The 16,361-nt window shown below is 37.7% G+C and overlaps 2 protein-coding genes across 2 annotated transcripts; both read left to right on the forward strand.

The window, feature by feature from the left end:
* The first annotated feature begins 763 nt into the window (after positions 1-763).
* On the forward strand, positions 764-2,563 carry ubtd1a (ubiquitin domain containing 1a). The gene is made up of 3 exons (XM_056761182.1): positions 764-884; positions 1,699-1,926; positions 2,184-2,563. The coding sequence occupies exons 1-3, from the start codon at positions 830-832 to the stop codon at positions 2,561-2,563; spliced, it is 663 nt and encodes a 220-aa protein (XP_056617160.1). The 5' UTR covers positions 764-829.
* Positions 2,564-4,045: 1,482 nt separating this feature from the next.
* Positions 4,046-14,975, forward strand: rrp12 (ribosomal RNA processing 12 homolog). Its single transcript, XM_056761499.1, has 34 exons — positions 4,046-4,241; positions 4,541-4,758; positions 4,863-4,946; positions 5,179-5,255; positions 5,332-5,437; positions 6,015-6,131; positions 6,263-6,401; positions 6,837-6,964; positions 7,057-7,155; positions 7,269-7,360; positions 7,434-7,545; positions 7,637-7,737; positions 7,834-7,948; positions 8,169-8,311; positions 9,423-9,544; positions 9,677-9,741; positions 9,857-10,016; positions 10,115-10,269; positions 10,368-10,435; positions 10,705-10,798; positions 10,895-11,053; positions 11,143-11,223; positions 11,311-11,416; positions 11,509-11,616; positions 12,132-12,289; positions 12,374-12,465; positions 12,544-12,702; positions 12,799-12,968; positions 13,089-13,202; positions 13,276-13,319; positions 13,988-14,063; positions 14,181-14,248; positions 14,359-14,441; positions 14,522-14,975. Exons 1-34 carry the CDS (start codon positions 4,103-4,105, stop codon positions 14,622-14,624), a joined length of 3,855 nt encoding a protein of 1,284 aa, XP_056617477.1. The 5' UTR covers positions 4,046-4,102; the 3' UTR covers positions 14,625-14,975.
* The last annotated feature ends 1,386 nt before the right edge of the window (positions 14,976-16,361 follow it).

A 16,361-nucleotide genomic window follows, 5' to 3' on the forward strand; every position in this document is an offset into this window, starting at 1 on the left:
TTGTGTAAATTGTTTATATTTACTATTTGGTATGTGTATTTAAATATATTTAATTAATAATAAATATTTTGAATGTATTTTTAGATATCAAAATTGAATATATAAATGAATAACAACAGACTTTAGGATTTTTGAGACAACAGACTTTTTTTGTAAAATCTCATTTAACATTAAGCACCCCATCATCTCTTGTTAAAAAAAATATTTTATATGCTGACAATCTTATATTCTGGGAGTCATAATTTGACAGTCATTTTTGAAGCCACACTGGCACAATCCGTAAAACGTATTTGCTGATCCACACATGCTTTTTTATTTTCATAGCAGGGTGCACAGACATTGGATTGACTTTGACCGAATATAAGATTTCAGTTTAAATGACACAAATAAATGTTATTCAATATTTTATCTTACACAGGGATTTCGGTTCAGAGAAGCATTCTTCGTCTTCTGCTCTGGACAATCCTGGGATTTACTGTCACAGTTTATTTTTGTACCTTTGTCCTGGTCTTAAACAGATTTGACAGGATTAAGTTTGTTGTGAAAAGTACAAACGCTTAAACCTAAATCAGAGATTTAAAATGCAGGTGCTATTTCTTGCCACTAGATGTTATTCTGGTGACCTGCTTTGATTTATATTTGTCCACTTGTTATTATTAGTTTGACGGAACAGGTGATGGGCGTGTACATTTGGCAAGAAAACTGGAATAAGCCATTGCACAAATGTCCCAACAGAGTCTTGCTGGACACCTTGTGGAGTGATTCGGTCTCTGCATGAATTCAGAAGCTGTCCAATAACACATTGAAGGAATAACCGTCTGATCTAACCATGGGAGTTGCAAACTCAAGAGACTATCAACCCACAATTACTGTTGTGCTGAAAAGTAAGTATCATACACCACACAATTTGTTCATGTGTAAAAGATCAGAAGTGTCTTTGATTTGATTTAATATAATTTGTTTGAAGATTATGAGTATAAAGTCACACATTTTGTACAGTAATGTGTTTTTAGTTTAGAAGTCCAAGCCTATAGGAACTAATGACATTTTTGTTCTATCAGAAGACATTTTACATTAAGAATTCTCTCCCTGACTTAATCTTGCATAGTTTAGAGAAAAGGGGATTTGTGAGCACAGAGTGCAGTTGTCAGACAGACTGTTTGGGTTTGTTTGACTGTAGAATCCTAATGATACCTCAATGACATGATCATTTGATAAATTGACCAACATTGAATATTGTGGATTATTGTAGTCTGGCTATGTGCAGTGAAAAGCAATAACTGATTTTCTTGAATTATTCAGTACATTTTACATTAATTGTGGTGAATGTGGCGATGATATTCTCTTTTAAATTCCCATCTGGCCATGAGTGATGCATGATGGGTAAGAAGCCACTAAATCCTTTTACGCGGCACCTGCTTAAGGTTTTAATCTCACACAATCTAAATATTTTTCTTTTTTTCTCCAGCTCTGTACCACAGATAACTGCTGTTAGCCACATTAATCATTTTTATTTTAAATGGTAAATGTGCTTTTTTGAAAAGTCATATTCCATAAAATGTGACCACATAGCTGATACATCTAGTCAATATCTAGTTCTATCAAAGAGCTTTCTTCTGCACAAGACCCAATAGATTTTGCATCATTAACCAAGTATTTTGTAGGTGACATTTCTACATTTGTTTTTGTCTTTTGTAGGACGCAATGAGCCTCTAAAAAAGGACAAACCTAAATGGAAATGTGACTATCAGATGACAGAAGGCCAACTGCGCAATAAAAGAGATGAATTCTGGGACACGGCACCTGCCTTTGACGGTCGTCAAGAGATATGGGATGCATTGAAAGCCGCAACAGTAGCGGTTGAGTGTAATGATCATGATCTTGCACAAGCTATTGTAGATGGAGCCAGCATCACTTTGCCTCATGGTAAAGATAAAGAATTTATTAACATTTCACAAACGTGTGAACTCACTTGAGAAAAGGCTCAATCTATTCTATTCAATCTGCTATCTATTGTTTTTTGTACAAAGTATATATGAGTAACCAAAAAATTGGCTTATTTGAATTTTATAAAAATATATAAAAAACACACAGAAAAGATATAAACTCATAAATGTAATTTTAGAAGTGATCTTTCACTCACTGAATCAGAGGTGAACCCTGGTGTTGATTTGGTTTTTTAGGATCTCTTATGGAGTGCTATGATGAACTGGGAAACCGCTATCAGCTTCCTGCATACTGCTTGGCTCCACCGGTCAATCTCATCTCTGAGAGCAAAGATCCTGTGTCTCATCACTCAGATCTACAGGAAAAGAAAGAAAATGAGTTTCAGCTGAAGGTCCGTCTGTCCACCGGCAAAGACCTCCACCTTAGTGCCAGCATGGCCGACTCCATCCGGCAGCTGAAGAAACAGCTTCAGCTTCAGGAAGAAATTGATGCCACCTGCCAGCGCTGGTTTTTCTCTGGCAAGCAGCTGACAGATAAAATGCGCTTACAGGACACCAAGATCCAGAAGGACTTTGTGATACAGGTCGTTATTAGTCAGCCCATTACTCTCAAGTGAGGACACACATATGTGAACATGGAAACAGTAAACTCATAAGACCACGAGGAAGCTTTTTGTTGTTACTGCGTTTCCTATTTCAAAGTTTCAAAGTTTATGGAACTTCTTTTTGCAATTGCACATATCACTTTCGCATTGGGGGCATTTTTATGGAGCTTGGCCTCCATCATAATGTAGAAAAAGGAAGGGAGACTTTTTAAGGTTATTGTTTATAATGTAAATTTGATTTTGTCAACTGATAAATTGTTCTAAGAACATATCTATTCTTAACAACTGTAAATCTTTGATGTAAAGAACGAACAAGTAATGTGTCAAAATTTCATTTTATAATCACATAAACTAGAGTTGATGTAGCTGTACTTTTACAGAGGATTATAGAAATTAGCAGACAATTAGATCTAGATTGCGATATAATTTCACTGTCAGCAGTTTTAAATTTCAAATTATTTTAGCAGAATAATGTCAGTCTGTGTGCTGCTGAATTGGCAAAGACATTCAAAAATGTTTGTACTTTTCTATTGTAAAACTTAACTTAATAAAAACGTAATTTACTATTACTATTATTTAATATACTTCAACATTTGTGGGATAATCCCGATTCCCACAAGGAGATTGTATGTTATGATGTAAAATTTTATATAAACCAATTTGTAGTACATCAGTTAGTTCCAGTATACCTTTTTGTTTTTTTAAGCCATGCATTGATGAACAGGAAATATAACTATATTTCTGAAAAATAAATAAGACTAATACCTTTTGTTAACATGATATCTTGATGTCTTGTGCGATTAGATGATAAAATGTCCTAGAAAAGTGAAGCTTTACCATTTCTTCTGTCCCGTTTCTCTGGAAAACAAACTAAGAATATTTTTACATAAGGACTCCGTATTCTATAGCTTTCTCTATGTCAATGTCAAATTCAATCCTTACCAAAATGTTCTGTGGTTATACTACAGTTTAAACCAAAGAAGCATGGTTTTACTACAATGGAAAAAAACATGGTTACTGTAGTAAAATCACTGTTACCACAATATAACTATTTTTTTTAAACATAGTTGAAGGATGATTAACGTTACTGTGTTTAAACCATGGTTTTGTAATCCATACACCAAAATACCATGTTTCCTACATTTGAGCCCCCAAAAAACATGGTTAATGTTTACTAAGTAAAGTAAATAAAAAACCTATTACATGCTAAAATTGAGCGTTTTATTTACAATGTCTATTTAGGTGTACCTACATTTTACCGTGTATGGCTGTATCGATACTTTTATTTTGTAAAATGTCTTAGCCTGTTCGTTATTTATTATTTTTTAAATACTGTTGTAGTTATTATAAAAACAAATCAATAAAAAATTGACATTAGAATAAATTAAATGTATTTAAAGTGTGTATTATTTAGCGCGTTTTGACAGCGCATCTGCTGCAACTCGTATGGGTTGTTGGCGCATCGCGATGACGTAATGACCAGTGCGACACGCAGGCAGGAGGCAGGAGACCAACGTGACTGGAGTACCGAGAGGAATCCCAATTGCCAAAATGGTAAAATCCGGAAAACTTCGATCCGGAGGAGCCCAAAAATTAAAGCGGTGGAAGAAAGGACACAGCAGCGACTCAAATCCAGAAACGAGTCGTTTCAGAAATGCTGCGAGGAGCCGATTCTTCAGTCGACCAATAGGTAGGACTGGCCTGGCTGACAACACGTGGGTATCTGGTCACAGACAGATCGCCTGGTTTACACTGTAAACAACATCAAATTAATGCTTCTTTACTTGGGAGAGGTTGCGACTACTTTCTTGCTGAGTATAGCATAGTATATCTGTTATATATTTCACAGTATTTATATCTCACTGTATGACTGTAATTTGTTTACTGTCTAAAGTTACTTGACTAAGTTGTCATAACATTTCACACTCAGTGCTAAATTGGTCTGATTCTGGGAATGTGGAATTCATCAAACGTACGTTATTGTTTCAGAAAAGAGTGATCTGACAGTAAATGCTCTGAAACTCCACAATGAGCTTCAGTCAGGGTGTTTGGAGACAAGCAGTGATGCTGCAGGAGATGCCATGGAAGAGCCTGCACTCACAGAGAAAACCTCAGGGACTTTTCTCAGTGGGGTGTCAGACTGCTCCAACCTGACGTTTAGAAAAGTACAGAGATACTGGGAGTCAAACTCGGCAGCACATAAGGAGGTACTGCAAATAAATTAGTTGCAAACATGCATCATGCAGTTCTTATAGTACAAATGTACACCTTGAATGTCTTGAATACAGCACATGTTTGTTTGGTTTTACAGATCTGCGCTGTATTGGCAGCTGTCACAGAAGTGATACGATCTCAAGGAGGGAAGGAAACAGAGACCGAATACTTTGCAGCCCTGGTGGGTCGATGTCATTTCATTTTTGCAGAGCACAAAAGATATTTAAAGAACACTGACCCTCGTGGACTGCCATTTTATGGAAAACCGCCGAGACATTTCGCAAAATATCTTGTTTTGTGCTCCACTGAAGAGTCATATACAAGCTTTAAGTGACTTGAGGGTGAATACATGATGACATAAATATTTTGGGGTGAACTATCACTTAAATGTTTTATGCATTGTCAATCGACAGATGACGACTCTTGAAGCTGTGGAAAGCAGCGAATCACTGGCAGCTGTTGCCTACCTCCTCAACCTGGTCATGAAAAGGTGAGCAGTGTTTTGTTAGTCATCAGACTGTAACTTTTGGCTTGGACTATTTCCAATTTTCTGCTTATTTTTTAAGGGTGCCGGCTGCAGTACTCAAGAAAAAGTTCTCCGACACAGCCAAGGCCTTCATGGATGTGATGTCAAATCAATCCAATTCTGATTCTGTGTCCTACATGCGCTGGGTTTGTATATTCTATATTCTATATATATATGTATATAATATATCTCTATACAGTGTTCGAATTGAACAAACTCTCATAAGACTTTTTGGTGGGGGTTAGTGTCGCAATATACAGTTTATACAAAATACACAATATATTTGATAATAATATGCATAACTATATACTATTTATTAAAAACGGGCTTACATAAAAGAACAGGCTTTTTTACTGTATTCATTGCAGGGGTAGGTGAACAGAAATGACTTTTGAACAGTAGTGTACGTCCAACAGAATAATTCTAGCATTAGCAATGTATTCTTAACTATTTTCCCTAAAAGCAACTGGATTGTGATAATAATGTTTGTTAGTTTATTAGATCTTAAATAGATCCATTACACAAATTTAATCACATTTGTCATTATCATTTTTACTTAAATAAAAAAAAAAAAAAAAAAATACGCCCTAGCGCCTTATTGGGGGTTCAGGATTTCCCCCAGGCCCCCTTCAATTCGAGCTTTGCTGTATATATAATGAAATTATGTTATGAGGACATTTGGTTCGTTTGATAAAATTTTGTTGCTGCTATATTTCTGAACAGATCATATCCTGTCTGGCAACCTTGTTGCGGAAACAGGATCTCTCAGTATGGAGTTACCCATCAACTCTACAGGTTTACCACGGCCTCCTCAGCTTCACAGTGCACGCCAAACCAAAGGTTTGTCGACCAATTTGTTAAACAGATGTATGTTATTATATTACAAATACAGATTATGAGATAATACATCATTATGAGGCTGATGATCTAATAAGAGGTTGCCTTTTGGTGGTTCTGTTTGCATGCTCTAGGTTCGAAAGTCGGCACAGCAAGGTGTTTGTTCCATTCTCCGTGGCAGTGACTTCATGTTCTCCGATAATGCCCCAAGCCACCACCCAGCTGCCGTAACCACGGCCAAATTCTGCTGCAAGGAAATAGAGCAGTCGGGAGGTCTGTTGAACACTGACTCTAATCACGCTCTTATGAGTTGAAATTAAATAAAAAATGTTCCAACATCAATTGTTAAGATATATTTCTATTTTACAATATTGCTTCTATTTAAGGGATATTAAATGTACAATGAATATTAACTCCGTATTTATAAACACAAAACCATACACATACATGTGTATTTATATGTGTGTAGGAAATACTTAGATCTCTTTATTTATATTTACCAATAGTTAAGATGATATATAAATGTTTATTCGTTTTTATATGATGTTTATGGGTTTATAAATCTAGAATTAATATTCACTGTACACAGACATATATTATATAAACACAAACGTTAATTCTGGCTGCGATTAATCACGATTAATCGTTTGACAGCCCGACTAATCTTGTTTTTGGAATACTTCATTCTGATGGTCTTTTTTGTTCAAGGAAACAAAGAACATACTACCAGTCTTCACGTGCTGGGTCTCCTGAAGGAACTTCTGTCTGTTTTTCCTCTCAGTTCTGTCAAGTCTTGCTGCGAGACCCTCCTGCGAGTCATGACCCTGAGCCATGTGGTACAAAAGCACTTTAACTCTTACATTCCAATCTCTATCATTGCGTGGGCCACGATGGAGCGATTGTTAACCCCACCTTTGTTTCTCTAAAGTTGGTGACAGCAGCTGCAATGCAGGCTTTCCACAAACTCTTCATTGGCAAACCCAATCCCTCCAGTATGTCTGCAGAGCTCAATGCCCAGATCATCACGGTGAGCGTCACAATTTATTCTCTATAATCTGAATCTGCTGTTTTAGGTTAAAGGTTACGTGTGTGTTTTCTGCATTTGTCACTAAATCACTCTTGTCACCTTCTCATCTCCAGGCCTTGTATGACTATGTTCCTAGTGAGAATGATCTACAGCCTTTATTAGCATGGCTTGCTGTAATGGAGAAAGCTCATGTTCATCTCTCCAGGTAAAACTTGTTAAGCACATCACTAGTTTCATCTTCACGAGGAATCTTTTCTCATTCCATCTCTTCCATTTAGTTTACAGAGCTCTCTGAGTCTCGGACATCTTCCTCGCTTGTTCTCCATCTCTGTATCATGTCTCCTGTCTCCACACACGCAAGTTGTTTCAGCCGCAACTCAGATGCTAAAGGTATGGCACATGTTAAGTCAGTCAACAATGTCATCAGGTGTTCGTCATGGAGTTTGTCTTTGACTCTGTACTGATGGTTTTCTCCGTCTAGACTTTGATAAATGAATGTGTGGCTCCTCATATGGCAGAGATCGGGCCTGTTTTACCAAGCACATCGTCTGGAAATGGGGTCTACATTCTTAAGATGTTTCGGTGAGTTGATTTGAACTATTCTTGTCATGTTGTTTTACAGAGTTTCATGTCTTGAATTGTAACAATGTATATAAACCTCTTCTTGTTGTTTTTAAGCACCGTGGAGGACGGCTTGTCCTACCGTTATCATGCCTCCTGGCCGTTTGTGCTGCAAATCCTGGGATGCTTCTACAAAGGCGCAGGAAAGCAGGCTCATCCCATTATGATTAAGGTATATTATATAGAGAGTGACATTATGTGGGTGCAATATAAAAACATTTATTAAAAAAATATATAATATCCCTCAGGTCACCCTGTCAGACTGTACTTTAACATGACCATACGTTACCCTTGCATTCATTTTAGATGTAGTTAAAAGCTGTGCTTCATTTTTTTGATACTCACTGATGTCTATAAATTGTTGTGTAAACTGTTGTGTATGTCATCCTCAGAGTCTTCAGTCTCTCAGTGAACTCCGGGCCACCCCTCGCTTCCCTTTCTCTGGGGAGCTGGATCTTGCTGTGGGTGGTGCGGTGGAGAGCATGGGTCCAGAGGTGCTCCTGAATGCCGTCCCCCTCCTCATCACTGGAACAGAGTGAGTTACTGAGATGATCAACTGTTTCTTCTAAAGGTTATCAGAAATTGACTTCACAGTGCTATCTACGTACACCGTGGGTCCCGTTGCATGGAATTCGTCATGTTGTTTCTACACGCACAAACTGCTCTACAGAGCGCGTTTCGTAAATATGTCTCCTTTGGCAAAGAAGCAAAAATGTTACGACATCTTGGGATGTGTTCATATATGCAATGTTTGGTTCTATTTAAACAAACTCTGGTGCGATTGCTCTGTTAGCGCGGTTTATTTGTGTAACTGTGTGCTCAGACCAAACACGACTTGCGCGAATGAATCGCGCTATTCATGCGTTGTTGGACGCTTGAACATTTTGTGTTTACTCGCTTCATTCGATCGTCAAATTCGCTTCATTCGCGCATCAAATTCACTTCACTACAGACGCGAATTTGCGTCATTGGAGGGGCTTATGCCAGGCGGCTCCAGTCTCTTATATATATATATATTGCTCAAATTGTGTAAAGATCGTTTTTGACAACTTAACAGATTGTCTGACATTCTCACTCACTTTCTTCCAAGCAAGATCCTTTTTATTTCTGTTTCGATAAAATTATGATGTATTGTACAGCTCCAGGTATCTACATACAGCAACGATGATTTTGTCCTCCATTGTTGTTTGGGATTTCTGCCTTCGCTCGCAACATCATAATTACCTCAGTACTAGAGCAAGTTCCTGATTGGTTAATGCGGTGCAAAATTTCGACAAAGTTCATATTTTTCAACTCGCACGAATCCCGCGAACGCTCAATTGGCGCGATTCGCAACCTTTGCGCCGCCTCATTCGCGCGAATTGTGCCGCAAGCAGGTCAATCGCATTGACTTAACATGTATATCAATTCGCGTTTGGTCTGAAAACACAGTAAGTGTGAACGCTGCCACCCAAACCCTGTTGTGCACCAAACAAGCGGACCGAGACCGCTGAAAAGATGAGTCTCGGTCCACTATCAAACAAACTTGGTCGTGGTTCGAAAAGGAGGGGTGGAGGGAGCTGTAGGTTGCAATTTGCAACCTTACAGCTAGATGGCGCTACATTTTATACACTGGGACTTTAAATTGTGTATTTATTTGTTGGCAGTGACGATATGGAGTTCCCACGTAGCTGGCTGATCCCGGTCATTAGAGATCATGTGAAGAACACACAGCTGGCATATTTCACATCCTACTTTTTACCCCTGGCAACCAAACTCAGACGAACAGGTGTGTGTCGGTGCCTCTCATACATGTACACGTTACAGTTCACTTGTTGAAATGCTGCTTGTTTTTATTTTGTTATATAAAAACAGATAAACAAATAATTATTAAACTTGTCACTTGATTTCTCAATCCCAGCTGAAGAACTAGTGCAGTCGGGTCAGAAACTGATGGCCAAAGTTTATATGACACTTCACATGCAGGTACAATAAATTCCAGCTTTTGCTATTGTGTGAAAATTTTCATATTGGATTAAATAAGTAACCGTATTGATTTATTTGGTTTTATTAACTTATTAATAATGTTGTTGGATTTTAGATTTGGACTATGATGCCTGGATTCTGCACTAAAGCCACAGATCTGACATCGTTCAGGAACATCGCCCGGTCTCTGGGAATGACCCTCAATGAATGCCCTGATCTCCGCCTGTGCATCTGTCATGCCTTACGCACACTCATCAACAAGAGTTGTGAAACAGGTCAGCCTTCCTCTGTCTGTTTGCGGAAGAGTATATGAATCCATGTAATTCTAGAATTTGTATATTAACATTTCTTGGATGCTTTTTCTTTACTACAGAGGATGATAAGGAGGAAGTGGGTCGCTTTGCCAAGAACTTCCTCCCCATCTTGTTTAACATATACAGTCAGGAGCCAACACCTGGAGTGGCGTCCGCTTCCAGGATGGCTATCCTGGACACAATAAGAGTTTATCTGACCATCACAGATCAAAAGGTACTAATGAAGACTGATGCTTAAGAAGCCATACTGGAAAAATACATATGATTCCATAATGCTGTAGGTTTTGCTAAATATCTTCTCTTGTGTATCAGATGATTTGCACGTTCCTGCAGAAAGCATCGGAGAGACTTGGCAGCACAGACAGCTCTGATTTCACACGGTACATAAATATAGACATTTACAACCAAAAAGATTTGTTCAAAACCTGTATATGACACTTTCTTCAGTGGAGTACAAAAGAAAATATTTTGAGAAATGTCTCAATGTGTTTCTGTCCATACAATAAGTCAGTGGAGGCCAATGTTGATTGGTTACCAACGTTCTTCAAAATATCTTCTCTTATGTTCTGCAGGAGAAAGTTCATATATTGAGATTAGGTTCATGATATACCTCATCAAAGCAAAATTACTTCTACTCTTGTTTTTTTAGGCTTGCTGTAATGGATCTGATTGTAGCAATGGCTCCATTTGTGGATGAAGCATCTATGACCCAAACATATGAACTAATAAAACCTTTCCTGGAGGTGAACGTCTTCCCATTGGCATCTCAAACCATATTTATTCCTGTTATTTAAACACGCTTCATCTTATTAATCTGCACACACGTGTGTGTTTTATAGAGCAAGGACACTGGCATCCAGAAGAAGGCCTACAGAGTATTAGAGGAGATGTGCGGAGGAGAGAGAGAACCTTGTAAAACTTTTGTTCTGAATAATCTTGAGCAGCTGAAAAGAACTCTTCTGGACAGCCTGAAGACTGCATCCTCACCTGCAAAACGTGTAAGAACCCTGAATAAACACTGGATTGTAATAATAACATTTACACATAATAACATGCACGGCAGTAATATTTGGTTTTGACTTTCTAGCCCAGACTGAAGTGTCTAATCCACATAGTGAAGCAGATAAACGCGGAACACAAGGATTTCGTCATCGCAGTGCTTCCTGAGGTATGGCACGGATCACATGTGACACTGTTTGAAATCAGTTTTCTTTATCAAAGGTTTATTGTTATGACATTAAATATGTGTTTTTAGGTCATCGTTTGCACAAAGGAAATGTCTGTAGGGGCCCGTAAAAATGCCTACTCCCTCCTGGTTGAGATCGGTAATGCTTTTGTGCGCTTTTGTGGGAACCAGAAAGGTATGAAGATAAATCCAGATTGAACTTTTAGGTTTGTTTATGTATCATAAGAAGATATGAACTGAATCAATAAGAGTGATGTATTTTTTCAGATGCTGTAAATGAGTATTTGAGCAATGTGTTTGTTGGACTCATTGGCTCCGTTACAATGATAACCTGCACAGTGCTGGCTCTTACACGACTAGTGTTTCATTACAAGGGTGAGTGATGACTGTCACACAACACATTTTTGTGTGTTTCAGTATGTTATGTGAAAAATTATGTAAGTGTTCATGAAGAATTGGTAGTTATTTTTAAGAAATAATAGATCATCTTGTTTAAAAAGAATGACGTCATACATGCGTTGTAACACAAATACAATTTCTTTGGATATTCCCCTTTCTTTAAAGTTATTATTAAATCAAAAATAATGTATGGGATATATTAGTGTTTTTTATAAACAATTTATTGATTATTATTATATTAATGTCTTCTTTGGCAAGACTTCCACGGTTTATCAAATCCCAAAAGATGAAGTCGAGCCCCGCCCAACATTTTCCACATTCCAGAAACCATTATATTCTGATATACGTTACAATTTGGCATAAAACCCCACTGAAATTTATATTTCATGCTAAACAATTGCTTAGTTTGTGGCTTTATCATATTTGTTGTTTATTATGTTTTAATTGTTTTATAATTTTTTATTTATTAAATGTGGATTTACTGTCTGCAGATTCTATTGATGTGACCTCACTGGAGCAGCTGTTGCATAACATCTGCCTACTGCTCACCAGCAGGACACGAGAAATAGTCAAAGCATCTCTGGGCTTCCTCAAGGTCCTTCTCTACGCTCTGGACGTGAAAGTGTTAGCCAGTCACCTGACTGTCATTGTAAGTGACCTTAAACATTAATAGTTGAACTAACATTCAAAGTTCTTAGCAGAAGAGAATTTCTCATTGTTCTCCTTCTTGCAGATGGAAGGCATCAGTAAAATGAAAGAAGACATGCGAAGACATTTAAGGGCAAAACTTAAGAATATTTACACCAAGTTATTTCGAAAATTTGGGTAAGTTGAGCAAGCTGACCAAACCTAACCTGTTCTTCTAATACATTTCTTAAAGCATATCATGTAAATTGTTTTCAGCTTTGAGCTGGTAAAGAGCATGTTGCCCGTCGACCACCACAAGGTCCTGGCGAACATCCGTAAAGTGGAGGCCAGAAATAAAAGACGCAAGCAGCTGGTTAAGGAAGATGGGGAGGAATCAGACAGTGAGGAAGAGACGTCTAAACCGAAGGGAGAGAGGTACAAAACAACTGTCCAGTTTTAGCGTAAACATTCTGAATACGCGTCTGTTTTTGTGTTATTGGTAATTCAACTGACGGATCTGTTTCTGTGCAGCATTGAGGACATTCTGGCTGAGACGGACTCTGCTGACTCTGATGAAGATGAGAAGCCCAAGAAGGGTCAGAAGAAGGTGGTGAAGAAGAAAAGTCAGGCCTGGCTAAAGGAAGGCGTATCAGATGAACCACTCAACTTCCTGGATCCAAAGGCAGCACAGAGAGTTCTGTGTAAGAGCCCTTTGACTTTATGGTTGATAATTGTCTTCAACATGAGTTAAACAGTTTAAACATGGGTTTTAGTTTTCTATTAACATATATGTATATAACATATATTGTATGTTTATCTAGCCACCAATCCTGACATGAAGAAGGCCCCCAAAGTTGATCATGGGTTCAAGATGACGTCAGACGGACGATTGATTATTAAAGATGATGATGATGAGGATGAAGACAAATCTAAAGGTAGGAGGACATCATTTATGCCAAAGCCTTTTTGTTATGAACCTTATGTTGATCATTTGCCATTTGCTTTCAGACCAAGAAATGGATGATATACTGGAAGAAGCTGGTGTCAAAATCGTGAGTATATGTGGAATTTGCATTTCATGTGTTCCTGTAACTTAGTTGGTAGAGAATTGTGTTTAATTCCTATGGAACACAGCTAGAAATGCTGATTAAATGAAAATTGGGAATTTTCTATATATTTTGTGACCATTACAGTCCAGTGTGTGTTGAATTTCGACAAAAAATTAAGCCTCAGGCTTAAGACTGCAATATGAGCGACTCACAGCATGACAAAACACTGTCACAAAAACGAGGTTATAACATAAAAAATTTCTTAAAACTTCTTCTTAAAACATAAAAATATAACTGTTGTATTGTGAAGAAGTGAACTTGTTTTCTTTGCAGTTCTTCGAGGTGTGATAAATTCAGAGCATCTTCATTTTATGCAAATAGAAAGAATTTTATTTCAAATTTGGAAGAAATATTTTTAGTAGTTTACAGAATGAAACCAAAATGATCATTTTAGCTAAACACATAACTAAACAAAAACTAAAATTGTCTTTATATTGTTCCCAGCTGTATACTAATAAAATGTATAACTTGAAAGCACTGTAATTAGCTTTTGATAAAATTGTCTGCCACTAATATTCAGGCATTAACAATAACAACAACATGGGAAATATTGTAAAAGGTTTGTTATATTAAGGGTATGTCTAATATTAATGTTTCTTCCTGTAAAACAGAAGAAGAACCCGAAAAGGAAAACATACGACGATATGGATGATGATATGGACGTTGAACCCACAATGAAATATAAAGGTACTACACAACAGTTGTGGTTTTATTTGTAGAGTAAACTGTTTTACTCGAAAAAATGTGCCCTGTTTTATGTACGATGTGTGAAGATTCTTACATTTGTGTTGTTGAACCTCACAGCTGGAGGCAGAGGCATCCACAGACCTCTGGGTGGAGGAGCGGATGTTGGGATGGAGTATAAATCAAAGGTGAGAATAGAACAGCAAACAATTTGGTAATAGTGACCAACATATAGCACACATGAAAACATGTGATGACATTTGACAATGGTCTCTGGAAATATCTCTGTTCTTTGCAGAAGGGACGGGGTGATGTGAAGAAGAAAGGCAAGGTTGACCCGTACGCTTATGTTCCTTTGGAAAAATCCCAGCTGAACCGCAGGTATGAGATGGTGTCAGTCTTTATGCACTTGCGCTTTACATATTTGACACTTTTAACATAACCTTTAACTTTGTTCACAGGAAAAAGGCCAAACTGCAGGGCCAGTTTAAAGGTATGGTCAGAGGAGCCAAGAAAGGAGCGCTCTCTGGAAAGAGAACATTGCAGAGGAAGAGGAAAGCTTGAGATGCACATCAACACGGTCCACATGTGTTTGTATACAAGCAGAAAAATGACCTTATCTGCAGGATAAAATGATGTTCTTATGGTTCTTCTTAGAGCTGCTGTCATTTCTCATGGAATGATGCAATTACACGTAGACACAATTTTTCCTGTATAAATGTTTGTTTCGGGGAACTTCCCGTGGAAGAGTCTCCTCAAAAGATGATGTTTGCAGTGGTTGTATTGTAAGCAGATGGCAGGTTGATGATAGCTTTGTGCAAAATATGTTTATGTACTTGCTATGTTGGACAAAGTAAACATGTTTGTTGATTTCAGAGTAAAAATGCTTCTTTAAGGTGCCTTGTCACAAATCTACGCAGATTAAGATTTAATGATGTTCAATGAAATCATGACAGAGTTATCCCATAATGTCTCTCTCTCTTCAGTATGCATGTGGTTAACCCCTGAAATATTAATATTATGCTTATGTTGGTAAATGATGTTTTACAAAGCTCTGTAAAGCGATTGGCCAGTGCGTAGTGATTGGTCGGATACTGCAATCGTGTGACAGGAAATATAACACCTCTTACCATATATGGCCATGGACAACAAACTGACGTCTTAATGATTTTTTCGAAATTGAGATTTTTACATCATCTGAAAGCTGAAAAAAATAGATTTCAATTGATATTTGGTTTATTAGGATAGGACACTATCTGGTGGAACAACAACTGTTTAGAAAGCTGGAATTTGAGGGTGCAAAAAAAGCTAAATATTGAGAAAACCACCCTGTAAACGGCACTGTAGCAGGCCATCCACTCACAAAAATAATGTTTTTATACATTTACGATAGAAACATGGAGCATGATCTTTTCTTATTATCCTAATGGTTTTTGGCAAAAAGAAAAATCTGTCATTTTTACCCATTCAATGTATTTTTACAAATACATACATGGGCAACTTATAACACACCACAGTATTCTCGCCCTATGACCCCTTTAAAGCATAACAGGGTGTTGAAATGAAAGATGAATCAAATTTAAGTGTATTTTTAATCTTATACATGTTCCTGTTTCATTCATGTTCTCCACAGATGTTCAGCAGATGATAATGTGTGTGAATGGGTGATGGCTAAGGTCTGCTGAAGGTCACACGTGTCATCTTACTGTAATAAACTCCACTGAATTTGTCCTAATGGTCCCAGTGAGAGTACAGTGATACAGTCTCGGCTCAAGGTGGCGTCTGCTGGAGTAGACACTACAGCTGACAGACAATGGCCCTTATTAAAAAAACATGAACACCCTGCCCTTACTTATGAGATTTTTAACCAATGATCTAAAACCATCTAATTTAGTACAACATTATAGTAGAGAGAAGGAAGAAGCTCTCCAAACAGATTGATATTGTAGACCTGATGTATTCATGGCCAGCAGAGGGTACTGTTTGACTTCACAGTAAACTGGAGCATCAATGGATATGAAATACACTTGTTGCATTCTGCTTTTTTACTCCTCTTTAGCTGTAATACGGGCAATACAGACTATATATCACAGATGTACAGATAAGTCGCTAAATAATATCGAGGTGTCTCAGCACAGCAGGCTGAGGGATATTAGTCATAATGTGTGGCTGTCAGTGGCTCTAATAGGAACATTGCAGAGCAGCCACAGGGCTCCAGGTTTTGTGGCTACTGTCAACACACTGACAGAGAATTCAGTGCACCCAGCCAAAGGAGCTGCAGTCAGAAGACCATATTAATCA

The sequence above is a fragment of the Triplophysa dalaica genome, chromosome 11 (genome assembly GCF_015846415.1).
Source record: "Triplophysa dalaica isolate WHDGS20190420 chromosome 11, ASM1584641v1, whole genome shotgun sequence".
In the NCBI taxonomy this organism is placed as follows: domain Eukaryota; kingdom Metazoa; phylum Chordata; class Actinopteri; order Cypriniformes; family Nemacheilidae; genus Triplophysa; species Triplophysa dalaica.